The sequence below is a fragment of the Pelophylax lessonae genome (genome assembly GCF_965119305.1).
Source record: "Pelophylax lessonae genome assembly, chromosome: 13".
In the NCBI taxonomy this organism is placed as follows: Eukaryota; Metazoa; Chordata; class Amphibia; order Anura; family Ranidae; genus Pelophylax; species Pelophylax lessonae.
This window is the reverse complement of record NC_138780.1, coordinates 139,740,504-139,758,299: the sequence shown is the minus strand read 5'-3', so window position 1 is coordinate 139,758,299 and position 17,796 is coordinate 139,740,504. Positions and strand designations below refer to the sequence as shown.

Below are 17,796 nucleotides of genomic sequence, written 5' to 3'. Positions count from 1 at the left end.
CTACTTTAACTGACAATTGTGCGGTCATTCAACACTGTAGCCAAATTTATTTTATAGCATTTTTTTTTCACACAAATATAGAGCTTTCTTTTTGTGGTATTTGATTACCACTGTTTTTTTTTTTTTTTTATTTGTGCTATAACCATAAGAGTCCATTCACACTAATACGACTTGTCAGGCGACTTGGTCACAAGTCACGCACCGTCTCGGTCCATTGTGTAGTACAGGAACGGTTCTAATAGGAGCGACACAAGTTGCTCCGACTTAGAAAAAGGGTCCTGTACTACTTCGGGGCGACCTGGAGGCGACTTGCATAGACATTCATTTTATGAAGTCCGTGCAAGTCGCGCTGCACCCGACTTCACAGGTCGCCCCGAAGTCGTGCCGCTTCAGTGTGAATGCGGTGTTAAATTAAATTTAGAGAAAAAAATAATATTTTTTACTTTTTGCTATAAAAACATATACAATAAAAAAATTAAATGTCTATAAATTTAGGCCAAAATGTACTCTACTACATGCTTTTGGTAAGAAAAATAAAATCCAGTAAGTGTGTATTGATTGATTTGCGTGAAAATTTTAGCATCTACAAATGACGGTTTATATACTGGAATTTTTATTTTATACTAGTAATGGCGGCAATCAGCAACTTATAACAGAGCTGTGATAGTCCGGCGGGCATTCTGACACTGATATCACCAGTGACATTAATACAGTGATTAGTGCTAGGAGGGGGTTAACATCTGGGGCAATCAAAGGGTTAACTGTGTGCCTAGGGAGTGTAATGTAAATGTACTGTGTACTGTTTTACTAAGGGATATGACGGTTTTTGTCTCCCTGCACAAAAACAAGCACATCCCCATTGTCAGTCTCTCTCCTGTCACTGGCTCGGACTATCAGCGAGTCCTGGCCATGAATTATTGGCTGGGACTCAATGAATGAAATGTAAGGGAGCCAGTGAGAATGCAGCTGAGTGGGCATGCTCGCCCCTACCTGGATATGTAGAATCACAAAATGCTCACACCTGGTGCCAACAGTGAATGGGCTGACAAAAGCTCAGGACACACCTAGTCGCCATGGCACCTGGGATTTGTTGAGCCCTGGTTGGGTTTGTTACCAAAACAGTTACAAGGCTCATAAATTAAGCCTAGTACATACTATCGTTTTTTTTTTTGTTTTTTTTTCGTTACCCAGCAAGGTGGGGCCTCCATGGATTGGACTTGTTTTTCCAGCACATCTGAAGATGCTCGATTGGATTGAGATTTGGAGAATTTGCAGGCGCAGTCAACACCTTGAACTCACTGTGTTTATCAAACCATTCTTGAATTCATCAGCCCAGGCCACCTTCTTCCATTACTCCGTGGTCCAGTTCTGATGCCCAATGTAGGCACTTTTGGCTGTGGACACAGGTCAGCACAGGCACCCTGACCGCTCTGCAGCCCCATACACAATAACTTAAGATGCACTGTATGTTGTGACACCTTTCTATCAAACCAACATTACCTCTTTCAGCAATCTAAGCTACAGCAGCTCTTTTATTGGATTGGACTACACGGGTCAGCCGTCACTCCCTATGTAGATCAATGAACCTTGGCCTCCCATGACCCTGTCACTGGTTTGTCAGTTCTCCATTCTTGGACCCCTTTTGGTAGATCCTTACCCCTGAAGACCAGAAACCTTTCACAAGAACTGTAGCTTCAAAGTTGCTCTGGCCCAGTCCTTTAGCCATTACCCTTGTTAAAGCTGCTCAAATCCTTACACTTGCCCATTATTTCTGCTTCCAACACATAATCTTCAGGGACAACATGTTCACTTGCTGCCTTATATTTCCCACCCATCTACCCCGCAATTTGGAATCCAAGCAGCATTCCAGCATTCCTCCTCACCAGGGTCTACTTAACTGCAACTTGTGGGACTACAAGTCCCAGCATTCCTCCTCTGTACTTACCAGGGCCTACTACACTACAACTGGTGGGACTACAAATCCTATTACCCCCCTCTGTCCTAAACAAGGCCTTCTATACCACTGGAGGAACTACAAGGCCCAGCATTCCTTCTTTGTCCTGACCAGGGCCTGCTACACTGCAACTGTGGGCACTACAGGTCCCAGCATCCTTCTGTCCTGACCAGGGCCTGCTACACTGCAACAGGGAGCACTACAGGTCCCAGCATCCCTCTGTCCTGCTACACTGCAACTGTGGGCACTACAATTCTCAGCATCCCTCTGTCCTGACCAGGGCCAGCCACACTGCAACTGGGGGCACTACAGGTCCCAGCATCCTTCTGTCCTGACCATGGCCTGCTACACTGCAACTGTGGGCACTACAGGTCCCAGCATTATTCTGTCCTAACCAGGGCCAGCCACACTGCAACTGGGGAGGGGGACTACAAATCCCAGCATTCCCCCTCTCTCTTGACCTACAAGTGTCATGGTGATGAGATAATCCATGTTATCCCCTTTACCCATCAGTGGTGATGATGTTACGGGGGGGCTTTAGGCCCCATTTAGAGCTTACGTACTGGGACTGAGCGTTCCTGCTTGAGGAAAATGGCAACGGGTGATTCTTTGCTTTAAAAGGACCAGGAGCTTCTTTTGGGCTAAAGCGTTGCGCGGTGCCATTAACCTCTTAACGCCTGCCCCTCCTGGCTCTTATAGAGGTTTAAGATCCCAGGGCATGGATTAGGATCATGTGACTGTTGTGATTGGCTATCATATGAACCAAAAAATTCCCGATCGCATGTAGCAATCGTGAGCTTTCGATTAGACGCCAGTCACTGTGTCGGGAGTGCACAGGGTGCGTGCTCATAGCACAGAACCATTGACCTCGATTAATGCAAATATATGTCCTCTAGGTGCTAAGGCCTAGGCGCAGACAGGCCACATTTTTGCATGCGGCCGGTGCCAAGTGGTTAAGGAGGAATTACGCCTGCAATTCAAATCGCCTAGGTGTGAATGGAGCTTTAGGCCCCTTTCACACATACGGTCCGATCAGATCCGCCTGTCAGTTTTTCAGGCCAACCTGATCGGAGACCCCATTCATCTCTATGACACCCACTGCCATCCGATCCATAAAATCCGGACGGATGGAAACCCTATTTTCCATCCATCTGGCGGATCGGATGAGAACGGACAGGCGGACGGTTCTCATCCAAATCCCCCATAGGGGACAGTGGGGATCTGACAGCTCCGTCTCTGCACACAGAGCGGAGACGGAGCTGTCACCGGCCTGCTCAGCGGGGATCAGCGGATCGATCCCCCACCGAGCAGAACGGAGTCCGTCGGTGGAACGGACAGGTGTGAAAGGACCCTTAAGCGTGATTTATACGCATTTTCTTGTGTCGCAGATAGGACCCCCTATCCATCCCAATTGGCTGCCCTATGGGCATTTGTCAACCCAAAGAGGCTTCTGCTGCGTTTTGGGCGACGAGCTTTATGTGATTTTTTAAAGGCGCGTTTTGCTGTAATTCTGGCACACAACAAAATTGCACTGCATTTGGGGTGCCATTGAGAATGAATGTCCCCCCCAAATTGTCCAATGCCATGTGTTATTGGGGCCTTAGGGTGCTAGTCCTGAGGCCCCCACATGTGTCTCCTCCATGACCAGGCCTCCCCTGTACTGGGTGAAATAGAAATGACAGTAAAGGGAACTACAAGCCCCAGCCACCCCCCTCTGGGCTCTCGGGCCTAGTAGCCGCACGCAGCGGGGAGGCAGCCTGCCGTTGCCATGACACCTAGGAGGAGTCTACCACTGCGGCTCCAGCCTCCCGACTTCCCCCCACCGCCCGGAGGCCCCGGCCCAGCGCTGCCGGAAGTGTCGTAAAAAGCTGTGTGCCGGCGGCAGCGCTTTACGGCCGCGGGTGAGACGGGGCGAGTGTGCGGGGCCAGGGATGAGGGCGGCCCGTGCTGTGCGACTATAAGGAGCCCCGTTGGTCTCTCCTCAGGATGGCGGACGCACCGACTGGGCCCGGAGTGCTCTTCCATTACCCCGGGGCCGGCTTGGCCCTGCCGGGGGAGCAGCAGGAGGAAGAGGACGGCGGAGAGGAGGAAGGTCGGGACGACACGCCGGCTGGAAACGACGTCTCGGAGGGCCCCAAGGGCCACCACCGCCGACATCACCCCCCTCACCGCCAGCTTAACGGCCTCATCGGGCCCGACCTCCGGCACCTCAAGAGCCTGCAGAGCAAACTGCCCCCCGACCCACGGACTGCCGCCCCCAATGGACTGGCCGAGGAGGCCCTGCCCGCCCTGCTTTCCGCCTGTACCGTGCAAGATATCCGCTATGAGCGCTACGAGTCCGAGCTCCAAATGCCCGACATCATGAGGCTCATCACCCGGGACCTGTCCGAGCCCTACTCCATCTACACCTACCGCTACTTCATCCACAACTGGCCGCAGCTCTGCTTCCTGGTAAGTTACTACAGAGCCCAGCATTCTGTCCTACAACTAGGGGGACTACAGGGCCCAGCATTACTCCCTACCAGGGCCTGTTATACTACAACTAGGGGCACTACAGCGCCCAGCATTCTGTCCTACAGCAAGGGGGACTACAGAGCCCAGCATTCCTCCCTACCAGGGTCTACTGTACTACAACTAGGGGCACTACAGAGCCCAGCATTCCTTCCTACCAGGGTCTACTGTACTACCAACTAGGGGCACTACAGAGCCCAGCATTCTGTCCTACAACTAGGGGGACTACAGAGCCCAGCATTCTGTCCTACTGTACTACAACTAGGGGGACTACAGGGCCCAGCATTACTCCCTACCAGGGCCTGCTGTACTACAACTAGGGGCACTACAGCGCCCAGCATTCTGTCCTACAACTAGGGGGACTACAGGGCCCAGCATTCCTCCCTACCAGGGCCTGCTGTACTACAACTAGGGGGACTACAGGGCCCAGCATTCCTCCCTACCAGGGCCTACTGTACTAAAACTAGGGGACTACAGGGCCCAGCATTCCTCCCTACCAGGGCCTACTGTACTAAAACTAGGGGACTACAGGGCCCAGCATTCCTCCCTACCAGGGCCTACTGTACTAAAACTAGGGGGACTACAGAGCCCAGCATTCCTACCTACCAGGGCCTGCTATGCTACAACTAGGGGCACTACAGAGCCCAGCATTCCTCCCTACCAGGGCCTGCTATGCTACAACTAGGGGAACTACAGAGCCCAGCATTCCTCCCTACCAGGGCCTGCTATGCTACAACTAGGGGCACTACAGAGCCCAGCATTCCTCCCTACCAGGGCCTGCTATACTACAACTAGGGGCACTACAGGGCCCAGCATTCCTCCCTACCAGGGCCTGCTATACTACAACTAGGGGCACTACAGAGCCCAGCATTCTGTCCTACTGTACTACAACTAGGGGGACTACAGAGCCCAGCATTCCTCCCTACCAGGGCCTACTGTACTTCAACTAGGGGGACTACAGGGCCCAGCATTCCTTCCTACCAGGGCCTACTGTACTACAACTAGGGGGACTACAGGGCCCAGCATTCCTTCCTACCAGGGCCTACTGTACTACAACTAGGGGGACTACAGAGCCCAGCATTCCTCCTTACCAGGGCCTGCTATGCTACAACTAGGGGAACTACAGAGCCCAGCATTCCTCCCTACCAGTGCCTACTGTACTACAACTAGGGGGACTACAGGGCCCAGCATTACTCCTTACCAGGGCCTACTGTACTACAACTAGGGGGACTACAGGGCCCAGCATTCCTACCTACCAGGGCCTACTGTACTTCAACTAGGGGGACTACAGAGCCCAGCATTCCTTCCTACCAGGGCCTACTGTACTACAACTAGGGGGACTACAGAGCCCAGTATTCCTCCTTACCAGGGCCTGCTATGCTACAACTAGGGGAACTACAGAGCCCAGCATTCCTCCCTACCAGTGCCTACTGTACTACAACTAGGGGGACTACAGGGCTCAGCATTACTCCTTACCAGGGCCTACTGTACTACAACTAGGGGGACTACAGGGCCCAGCATTCCTACCTACCAGGGCCTACTGTACTTCAACTAGGGGGACTACAGAGCCCAGCATTCCTCCTTACCAGGGCCTACTGTACTACAACTAGGGGAACTACAGAGCCCAGCATTCCTTCCTACCAGGGCCTGCTATGCTACAACTAGGGGCACTACAGAGCCCAACATTCCTCCCTACCAGGGCCTACTGTACTACAAGTAGGGGGACTACAGAGCCCAGCATTCCTCTTTACCTGGACTTTCTATACTGCAACTAGGGGGACTACAGAGCCCAGCATTCCTCCCTACCAGGGCCTACTGTACTACAAGTAGGGGGACTACAGGGCCCAGCATTACTCCTTACCAGGGCCTACTGTACTACAACTAGGGGGACTACAGAGCCCAGCATTCCTCCTTACCAGGGCCTTCTATACTGCAACTAGGGGGACTACAGAGCCCAGCATTCCTCCTTACCAGGGCCTGCTATGCTACAACCAGGGGGACTAATAGAAATTACACAGGTTCTGAGGCTGATATAAGGCACCAAGCGAGTTTAATTACCACCTAATCAGCCACAGAACCTGTGTAATGTGTGTCCTGGTTTAAAGGGATGAGATGGCAACCCTAACTACAGGGCCAGCTATACTACAACTGGCGGCACTACAGAGCCCAGCATCCCTCCTCACCAGGGCCTGCTACACTATAACTGGGGGGAATACAGAACCCAGCATTCCTCTTCAGGGCTTGCAACATTACAACTGGGGGGACTACAGATCCAAGCATTCCTCCCCACCGGGGCCTGCTACACTACAACTGGGGGGACTACAGGTCCAAGCAGTCCTCAGCGGGGCCTACTACACTACAGCTGGGGGGACTACAGGTCCAAGCATTCCTCCCCATCGGGGCCTGCTACACTGCAACTGGGGGGACTACAGGTCCCAGCATTCCTCCTCACCAAGGCCTGCTACACTGCAACTGGGGGGACTACAGGTCGCAACATTCCTTCCCTGTCCTCACCAGGGCCTGCTACACTAAAGCTGGGGGGACTACAGGTCCAAGCATTCCTCCTCACCGGGGCCTGCTACACTACAGCTGGGGGGGGACTACAGGTCCAAGCATTTCTCAGCGGGGCCTACTACACTACAGCTGGGGGGACTACAGGTCCAAGCATTCCTCCTTACCGGGGCCTGCTACACTACAACTGGGGGGACTACAGGTCCAAGCATTCCTCCTCACCAAGGCCTGCTACACTTTAACTTGGGGGACTACAGGTCCCAGCATTCCTTCCAGGTCTTCACCAGGGCCCTGCTACACTACAGCTGGGGGGACTACAGGTCCAAGCATTCCTCCTCACCAGAGCCTGCTACACTGCAACTGGGGGAGGGAACTACAGGTCCCAGCATTCCTCCTCACCAAGGCCTGCTACACTGCAACTGGGGGGACTACAGGTCGCAACATTCCTTCCCTGTCCTCACCAGGGCCTGCTACACTAAAGCTGGGGGGACTACAGGTCCAAGCATTCCTCCTCACCGGGGCCTGCTAAACTACAGCTGGGGGGGGACTACAGGTCCAAGCATTTCTCAGCGGGGCCTACTACACTACAGCTGGGGGGACTACAGGTCCAAGCATTCCTCCTTACCGGGGCCTGCTACACTACAACTGGGGGGACTACAGGTCCAAGCATTCCTCCTCACCAAGGCCTGCTACACTTTAACTTGGGGGACTACAGGTCCCAGCATTTCTTCCAGGTCTTCACCAGGGCCCTGCTACACTACAGCTGGGGGGACTACAGGTCCAAGCATTCCTCCTCACCAGAGCCTGCTACACTGCAACTGGGGGAGGGAACTACAGGTCCCAGCACTCCTCCTCACTGGGGCCTGCTACACTGCAACAGGGGGGAGTACAGGTCCGAGCATTCCTCCTGACCAGGGCCTGCTACACAACAACTGGGGGGGGGGGGGCACTACAGGTCCCAGCACTCCTCCTCACTGGGGCCTGCTACACTGCAACAGGGGGGAGTACAGGTCCGAGCATTCCTCCTGACCAGGGCCTGCTACACAACAACTGGGGGGGGGGGGCACTACAGGTCCCAGAATCTCTGTCCTGACCAGTGCCTACTGCACTACAGGTCCCAGCATTCCTCATCCCCTCACCAGGGCCTGCTACACTGCAACAGGGGGGACTGCAGGTCCCAGCATTCTTCCTCTGTCCTCACCAGGGCCTGCTACACTACAGCTGGGGGGCACTACAGGTTCCAGCACTCCTCCTCAGTGGGGCCTGCTACACCAACAGGGGGAATACAGGTCCGAGCATTCCTCCTCACCAGGGCCTGCTACACAACAACTTGGGGACGGGGGGGCTACAGGTCCCAGCATCCCTCTGTCCTGACCAGTGCCTACTGCACTACAGGTCTCAGCATTCCTCATCCTCTCACCAGGGCCTGCTACACTGCAACAGGGGGGACTTCAGGTCCCAGCATACTTCCTCTGTCCTCACCAGGGCCTGCTACACTACAACTGAGGGGCACTACAGGTTCCAGCATCCCTCCCTCTGTCCTGTCCTCATTAGGGCCCTCTACACCGCAACTGGAGGGACTACAAGGCCCATCATTCCTCCTCTCCTGACCGGGGCCTACTACACTGCACCGGGGCATTACAAGGCCCAGCAGTCCCGTGTCTCGACCAAAGCTTGCTGCACTGCAACTGGGGGCACTACGAGGCTCAGCATGCCCCCTGTGCTAATCGGGGGCCTGCTACACACCAGCTGGGGAGTGTGCCCATAGGTCCCCTGTTATGGACAAGATCCCTCCTCCTATCCAGGGCCCATTTCATCCACCGCAGCTACCAGTCCCAGCATTCTTCTGTCCTAACCAGGGCCTACTACTTCACAACTCTGCTTCTTTGTAAGTACTACTGCGGGGGCGGGGACCTGTTTAGCAGTACTCTGCCCCTGCTTCCTGGTAAGTACTGTCCTAATACAGGGGACTGCAAGTCTCTGCATTCGTCTCGCCTAAATAGGGCCTACTACACCACAACTGGCAGCAGTGTGTCTTCCTAGTGAGTTCTGTCATTGTACATAATCTGTCATGACCCCATGTTCACACCAGTGCGACCTGACAGTTCAAAGTCGCTTGACACATTGCATCCTATTTATGGCAGTGGAAACCTTTGAATCGCTGAGACTCTGAAAAGGATTCCTGCACTATTTCTGTGCAATTTCAGTGAAAATTACATTGACATTTGTTAAATCAGGTCACAGAGACATCAGCAAGCCACACAGGTTGCACTGATAGTTGAGATTATAGTCGCGTTAAAGTAGTGCAACATCAAAGCCCCGCTTTTACCTAGGCATGCTTTGATACCCCTATTGTTATGGTCTTCTCTACGAGCCACGGATCTGCTTCCTGGTAAGTCATGTCATTGTGTTCTGCCAGAGGAGCTACGAGGCTCAGCATTGCTGTGCTCTGCCGGGGGAGCTACGAGGCTCGGCATTGCTGTGCTCTGCCGGGGGAGCTACGAGGCTCGGCATTGCTGTGCTCTGCCGGGGGAGCTACGAGGCTCGGCATTGCTGTGCTCTGCCGGGGGAGCTACGAGGCTCGGCATTGCTGTGCTCTGCCGGGGGAGCTACGAGGCTCGGCATTGCTGTGTGCTGCCGGGGGAGCTACAAATCTTGTTGCCTAGCCAAGTTTACTACCCCTTTTATCTATTGATGCTTCCTCCACTGCAGTTGTGTTTCTAAATGATCTTGCATTGAGTCTCATCATCAGTGCAGATGAAGACCTCGCAGCAGATCTGGTGTACATAAGTCCTAGTATACCTGTAGCTGATATACATCTACAACTGATAGCAGCCCTGCTTCTTGCTAAGTGCTTCTATTGTACCCTGCTGCCAGTGAAGTACAATCCCTGGCATATGCTGTCCGCTAGCCAAGGCCATTGCATGCTTTGTAGGGGGGGGGGTCTCAAATTTACAGCTTAGGTCACCTATCCAGGATGTGCTTTGTGTATATGTATAATTAAAGTGTAACTAATGGCATTTTATTTCATTTTCAATAGTATCAGGAAGGGTTATAACCCCTGTCAGTTTTTTTTTTGCCATCTGTGTCCCATTGGGAAAATTTCCTTTCCTGTTCCATAGCCAAAACAAGAAGGAATGCCTCCAAAGTGATGGAATCACAGGGTGTCCCCATTAAGATTTACCCTCCTATTGGTGTTTGGATGTCAACCCAAAATTGTCATTCAAGTCACTTTTTAAATGATTTAAAAAAAATAATAATTTGGTTCTTTAATCCATCTACATCTGGCAGTGGTGGTGCTTCCTGGTAGCTCCTGCCATTGTATTCTTTTGTGTAGATACTACAAGCCTCAGCAAGTTATTGCCTATTAAAGGTCCACTACACCCATCCTATATAGAAATGTAATCTAAAGCTGGCTGCTGTACTTGTCCCTGATAAGTCATAGGATGGCAATTTTATGGCAGCTGCACGTCCCAGCATGTCCTGTAGTTAGGCTTTGCCATCCCTGCACAGATGCGTCATCCCTGGATAACTACATTTACATGTGTGTTATAGTTTGGGGATTTAAAGTTGACCTGTATTGTGCCTGGTACAGCAGTTTATTTTGATTTTGTGCTGCCCTAGGCAAGACTAAAATCTGACGCCCCCCCCCCCATCTAAACTTGTCCGATCCCAGCAGCTTTAGAATTGAGCACGCTCTTAAAATGGCGTATATTTTACTATCCGTAGATGATTCTTTTGAAAGCCTTTACAGGTTACCACTTTAGATTTGCGGAGGAGGTCTGATTCGACAATTACTGCCCATGATCTGATGTTTGCAGTGATACCTCACATGTGGAACGATCGGTGCGTGCGTGCAGGACCGACGCATGCTTTTGCCTTTGATTGCGAGCACGGGAGGGAGGGGGGCACATTAAAGTTTTAAAAAACGGGCGCAGTTGGTTTACGAGTAAACCGGAAGTCGTGTCATCACTTCCGGTTTACTGTTGCCAACAGTTGATCAAAGCTGATCCAGCTTTGCTTGGCTGTCCGGCCAGCTGGCCAATGCGCCTGGTGGTCGCTCAGGTCTCCCAGTGGGGTTAGAGCCCCTGAGAAAGTGGCATTTCACTCGGAGGAAGAGGGTTCTCCCTCGAAACACGTAAGCCAGCTCGTGTACGCCATCACGCCATCCAGCAGTAGAGAAGTGTTCTGTGTTCCTATTTCCTACATGCCTGTGTACATCTTACGTTTGTGAGTATAATGTATGCTACCTATTAGGATTTTAATAAACTTTTTTTAGTGGTCATACACAAGGTCGGTGCGTCCTTCTCTTGTTGCCTTTCAGTGGATAGGGCCCTACAGATGTATCAAAATGATTCCCGTCACGCTTGTTGGGCCTGCCATGCTTGTGCTGAAAGTGGAACATTTTACCTGAATGGGCAGAGGTAAGGATCATTAAGGGGTTTAAAACGGGTGGTGAGGTAGTGACCTAATGCCTGTCAAATGCCTCCTTAGTTTACGCTTCAGAGGGAATTGCAAGTATAAACGATCCCTAGACAAAAACGCAGAATTTGCTTGTATTTTTTGTCCATGTTTTTAACCTACCCTCTGCCTCTTTTTCCCAGGGCAAGAATGTGTAAGCATCTTCCTGAAGCCTCTTGCCATACTATCGTATATCGCAGGAGGCATTACTTCCACCAATCATAAATCTCTAAGATATTTAATTTGGTTGGAAACATTTAAACACGCACGGCACCAGGTGTGAGTATGTAGAAGATCTGGTTCTGTGTCTGTGGGGGTAAGGGGACACTGCAAGGACCAGGAAGAGACAGCCAACTCCTCCTGATGACATACAAGAGGAAGATGGTGACATGGGATGGTACCTGACTGTAGTGGGAGAGGACTGCAAGAGAAGAAAATGCTGGATCCACTGGATTTTACTTACCAGTGATTATATTTACCATAAAAGGACACCATAGGTAACGGGCACATGGACTGTACATTTTTGGGTAAAATTGTGATTTTTAAAGGGCCCATTCGTACCAAACATGTGCAGAGGTTTGACACGGTTTAGTAGTGGTACGTGTTATCGTGTGTGGTGTCAAGTCACGTCCATCCCCTTTTTGTTTTTTTTCCCAACATACATTAAAGGGGCTTTAAGTGTGAAAATCAGTGCAAGACAACACTCCTACCCAATGCAGACAGCCGTGAAGCCAGAATTAAAGCGGTTCTGAAGCATAAACACTTTTACCTTTACCACGCTAAAGCCAAAACATGGCTAAAGTGCGACTCTGTTCCATGGACGTCCTCCTAGAACCGTACCCCTCCTCCCCCTCTCCGGGGCATGCATATGGCAAGCACTGTGATCACTGTGTCCTTCAAACACAGCCGATCAGATTCTGGTAAAGGTCCAATCACAGTAGCCCTTTTGACACAGCTGATCACGTTGTAATAACCGGCAACTTTGTTATCCGCTGTGATCGGCTCTCCTTTCCTCACGTGCTGTCTCCACAATGCAAGGAGAGCTGGTAGCCAGCAATCCTGACAGGGGACATGTACACAATAATTAGGGCACACAGGAGTGCAGCCTTATCAGCGCACATTGGTGAAGGAGAAAAATTACTTCTTTGCGACATTTATTTTCATTTTTGTAGCAAATATAACCCAGTGGTGATTAAATGCCATTAAAAGAAAGCTTTACCTGTCTCACAAAAATGCTAAACATTTCATAGGAGTAAAGTGTTGCATGATTGCTCAATTGTCATTCAGGGTGTGACCGCACTGAAAGCAGAAATTTGGCCTCGTCAAGAAGGGGGGTAAAGTGCTCAGTAAGCAAGTGGTTAATGCATTTCCTGCATCGCCCATGAAGAGGGGGTGCTTTGTGCAATACCAGATACGTATAGTGTATTTGCTATTTAAAAAGACTACAATCACTTTAAAAAAAATTCTAACGAAGGATAGCTTCCATAGCCATAATACCATCTTTTAAAGTGGTAATAAACTTCTAAAGGTAAAAAAAAAAAAATTTTCTCCTGCATCGCATACTAGCACATTATGAAAAACCTACCTTGAAACTAAGCCCTCCAGCGGCGCGCTGTCACCGCTGACAGGGCTTTTATCTTCACCTGGTACTCCGACTGCTTGAATGGCTGACCCGCGATGATGTCACTCCCACCTAGAAGCCTGGACTGGCACCTGGTTCAGCCTGTCTACAATCCGCTGAGAACCTGAATCAGCCCCTCTCGTCCCCTCCACAGCCCAGCACTCCAGTGAGTGCTGGATGGGAGAGCAAAGAGCCACTGACTGTCACAGTTCTCTGCTCAGAGTGGAGGGGGTGAGCTTGAGTGATCAGTGGAGTTTTGATTGCTCAGTTCTCACTGCATATCTGACGGGGGGACCGATTCTGCATCGGATCAATGCTGCGTTTACCTAGCTAAGTATAATGCCCCTTACACACGTGCAGATTATCTGAAGACTTTTGTCTGTAGACTTACCAAAACCATATAATATGAGGTCAAACCTAAACACTTTCAATTTGTATGCAATCTGGCAGGCCCTTGCACTACATAGAAAAGGTAAATCTGAAGACAAAAGTCTGCAGATAATCTGCACGTGTGTACGGGGAATAAGACCTGGTTTACACTGCCATGACTTGTCAGGCGACTTGGCCATTCCAGGCCTCTAATGGAGTCTAGTTCATTTGCCCATTTCACGAAAGAGAGGGTACGAAAGTTTATTTCCAATGCTGGGAAATGACCGCTCTGGCTACAGTGAGAAAGTGTCTAAGCACATGCTTTTTTGCACACTTAAGAGGTCCAGGAATCAGACAGACCACCCCGCGTGATGCTTGGATAGAATTGTCCGTGCGTTTACAGTATAAATCAAGAATTTGTTTCCAAAACGTCCACACGGATGCAGTTCCGCCAAATGTGGCGCATGTTTCCCTTTTGAGGAATGGTATCCAGCACATATCGGGAATATCATGATTAAAGTGATGGAGTACAGAGGGGCACCCATACCATTTCAGTTTAAACATTTAATGTTTTCTATTATGAATAAAATATGGTTTTATGAGATTTGCAAATCATTGAATTCTGTTTTTATGTAGATTTTACACAGCGTCCTGACTTTGGAATTGGGATTGTAGTCTGTTAATGGGTAACGCAGTATGGCAGGGGTGCTGATTGTTTAGTTAGTTGGGGGTCACTGCCAGGGGTGCTCTCAGTACATCCCAGGAAGAGACCAGAAACCCAGAAGAATAAGTTGGTTTTATCCTTATAGAATTCAAAAGTATTTTGTGTCCAGCGTATTTTGAATGTTGCGAAAGTCACAAGTTTTCTGTGTCTAGGAGAGAACCCCCAAAATATATTGATCTGTACTTAAAGTATGTTCATTCTGTTTCCTGGTAGGTCTGATTTATTCCGCTATGGAACTAAAGGTCTTAACGTATACTGCCCCTTGTGTGCTCCTTGTGTTTTATATTAAAAAAAACTTGGAAGGGAAGCCTCTGATTCTGGGTGTCGGTGTACAACCGTGTGGCCAATATCCAGGCCTGAGTGTCTTCCCATTGCGATTGGGAATGGGGTACTTGCTTAACCCTTCGCAGGTTTGGATTTTGAAAAGGATGAAACTTGTACAGGAAATTTGGTGGCTCAGGTGGCAGATTGAAGGCTTGGGGAAATACGTACTGCTTTCAACACTTCCACTTCAGGAACAACATGTTCACTTGCTCCCGAATATATCCCACCCACATTCGGATGCCATTGTAACAAGATTATTAATGTTGTTCACTTTACTGGTCAGTGGTGATGAGGCTGATCGGGGTGTATATGTATTATATACATATGAGTGTTAAATTTTAATGTACACAGATCTTGCTTATAATCATGTGTGGTTTTATACCACATGCAGTGCATATTAGTGCTGAAATATGTTGCCTGTTTGGGAAACCTTATGTGGGTCATACCCAGCAGTACACAGGGAAAGACATGACCGAAGCTGAATGGTGACATAATATTTCAATCATTGCTGACGCGTGCCTTCAGCTATTGTAATACATTAATCTGGGGCATAGCTACAGCCCAGCCCTTGTGTGTACATGACCTTTTGTATCTGGTAATCTGCGGTGAGTACAGACTGTCTATAGCCTGCCAGCTGTTCAAAGTACTACAGGTCTCAGAATGTCCTTATTTCATGAAATCCTTTGCATAGGGTGCTGCCCGCCATTACCACTAGCCAATGATGAGGCCTCCGTGGCCAGAACATTGTGCTCATTGGATAGGTTGAAGCTCTGATGAGAGCTTCTTTTAGGACACCGAACGTCAATGTAGGCTCACATGTTGGGTACAAAATTGTGAGCTGATCTGTGGCCATGTTCTGGCATGATTCATTCCACTGAAGCCTGTGTTTAAAATAAAGGTCACATAAAAGGTGACCGTCGCCATAAAGTCATGCTAAGGCTGGCCATGCACTGTTCAAATCCTGCTGAACCGGCTGAGATTTGAACCATTAATGGGCAGGTTGAATGTACCAAGTTGATCGATCAATAGGTACAACCAGCCTGCTGGATTCTCTTGCAACTTTTGCTAGCAGTTGCTATAGCCGCTAGCAATTTATCAATGTCTTTTCTTGGCAGAGACAGTTTCCCTACCCCCCCCCCCCCCCCGGGAACCAACAACTGGTCAGCAGGAGAGCTTCTTGCATCAACACTGTTGGTGATGGGGAATTGGGCACATTTCAAAGGTTGCAGGTGTAGCACTACTCCTTTGGGAGCTGCTGGTTACGGATTCCCCTGGGTTACCCATAGCAACAGCTTGACAAAATAGCATATTCTAAGTGCTTGGCCCAGTCAGAAAACAGTCCAGGGATTTTGGTTTTTGTTTTTTTATTTGAGAGCTGGGATAGAAGGGATGAGTGGGATACTCCAACTGGATAACTATGCGCAATTGCTGGGACCTTCTGATTAGCCGAATGCGGCAAGGCCGTTGCTTCATCTTGCTACTACAGTGAAGAATTAAATTAACTGCACTGTTGTGAATCACTCTTCAGGGTCTTACTTGGCACCCCTTTTGTCCCTATTCAGGGTTCTACACGGCAACCCCTTTACTCTGACACTGTGTGAGCTAGCCCCTTGATCCTCTGACTTCACTGGAGTGGCCTCTTCTTCCTGGGCAGAGCCTTTGTCAAGTCCCCTGGTACTCATGGACACTGTTTTTCCCGGAAGACTCTGCCAGCAACTCCACTGTCAGCTGTACTGGATCCTCTGCGACTCAGCTCCACACCTGATTCACTAGGCCTAATGTTCACATTAGGGATCTACCGGTTATCATTGGGGCCAATTTATTGGAGGCCTATAATCCCTTTTAAGTATCCGCCACATACTTCCCGATATTTCTTCAAGTGGTTATACTGGAGTGATGCCTGCAGCTACATACTTCACCCCGGTACCGTTTCTTAGAGCCGACGGTTGGCTTTCTTGTTATGACACCAATGCAGCTAAGCAGCCGCTCAGCTGTAAATACAAGCAGTGGGATATTGGTCGATCTCTAGTTCAGTGTCTCTGTAGGCTCAGTACACACATTTAGGGCTCGTATTACACTATAATTTGCATGTTCGTTGTGCAGTTTTATATGCGTTTAGTGTGTTGGTGTGTTTTTTTTTTTTTTTTTTTTTAGGCTTTTGTATTTGCAGTATGTTCTGGTACATGCAAAAAAAAATGCAGCATGGTGTATGACAAGGTCAAAACTGCCTGCTAAGCCCCTGAAATGCCAGCAAGAGCCATAATGTGACCCCTTTTAAAACCCTGGTATCAAAGGTATGGCGATTTTAACCATTTAAGCCCCGGAGGATTTGGCTGCTCAAAGACCAGGGCCTATTTTGCGATATGGCACTGCGTGACTATAACGGACAATTCCGCGGTCGTGCGACGTTGTACCTAACAAAATTGACGTCCTTTTTTTCCCCACAAACAGCTTTCTTTTGGTGGATTTGATCACCGGTGCGTTTTTTTTTTTTTGTTTGTTTGCGCTATAAACAAAAAAGAGCGACCATTTTGAAAAAAAGTATTTCACTTTTTTTTTTCTCTTTTGTGGAACTGCGACATTGCGGCGGACCGATCGGACCCCCTACCTGACACTTTTGGGGGTACCAGTGACATTACTACAGTAATCAGTGCTAAAAATATGCACTGTTACTGTAAAAGTGACACTGGCAGGGAAGGGGTTAACTTTATTAGTGATCAAGGGGTTAAGTGTGTCCCTAGGGGCGTGCTTCTAACTGTCAAGGGGCGTAGCTTTTGATGTAACCACAGAGGCATACGATCCTACATAGCAGGATCGTATGATCTCTGCAGTTACACCAGGGAGAATGACAGGCGGCTCTGCTTACATCAGCCGCGTGCCTTTCTCCCTCTCCAGCGGGAGATCGTGAGTGACCGGCGGACATCGGGAGCCGCTGGTCACACGTGTGGGGATGCCAGGGAACGAGCGGGGGCAGGAGCGCGCCTCCAGCGGCGCACGCTCGTCCCCGACAGGCTCCTGGGTGAGCGACTTAGTACTACGTCACTTTGCTCAGGAGGGGCTGACTGCCGCAGTAAATGTACTTGCCGCGGATGGCAAATGGTTAAAGATCTTTTGGGGTGGCTTTTTTTTTTTTTTTTTTTTCTTTCCCCCTGCACAGTAGCAAATGATGACTAATTCCTTCTGTCCTAATTCACCATCTGTTAATGGTTTCTTTTAAAATAAATTAGTTAACAAATAGATTTTCATATGCGGCAGCCTTGAATAGTTGGCAGTTCACAAATTGAAGCTTATTTGTTCAAATGGCCATCGGGTGCCTGTGAT

At 49.7% G+C, this 17,796-nt stretch overlaps 1 protein-coding gene across 1 annotated transcript in view; it reads left to right on the top strand.

The window, feature by feature from the left end:
• The first annotated feature begins 3,781 nt into the window (after positions 1-3,781).
• Positions 3,782-17,796, top strand: part of NAA30 (N-alpha-acetyltransferase 30, NatC catalytic subunit) — a 39,319-nt gene continuing 25,304 nt past the window's right edge. The window contains exon 1 of the mRNA XM_082274835.1: positions 3,782-4,405. Within this exon, the coding sequence (XP_082130961.1) occupies positions 3,941-4,405 (465 nt within the window). The 5' untranslated portion in view covers positions 3,782-3,940. The remainder of the gene's footprint in view (positions 4,406-17,796) is intronic.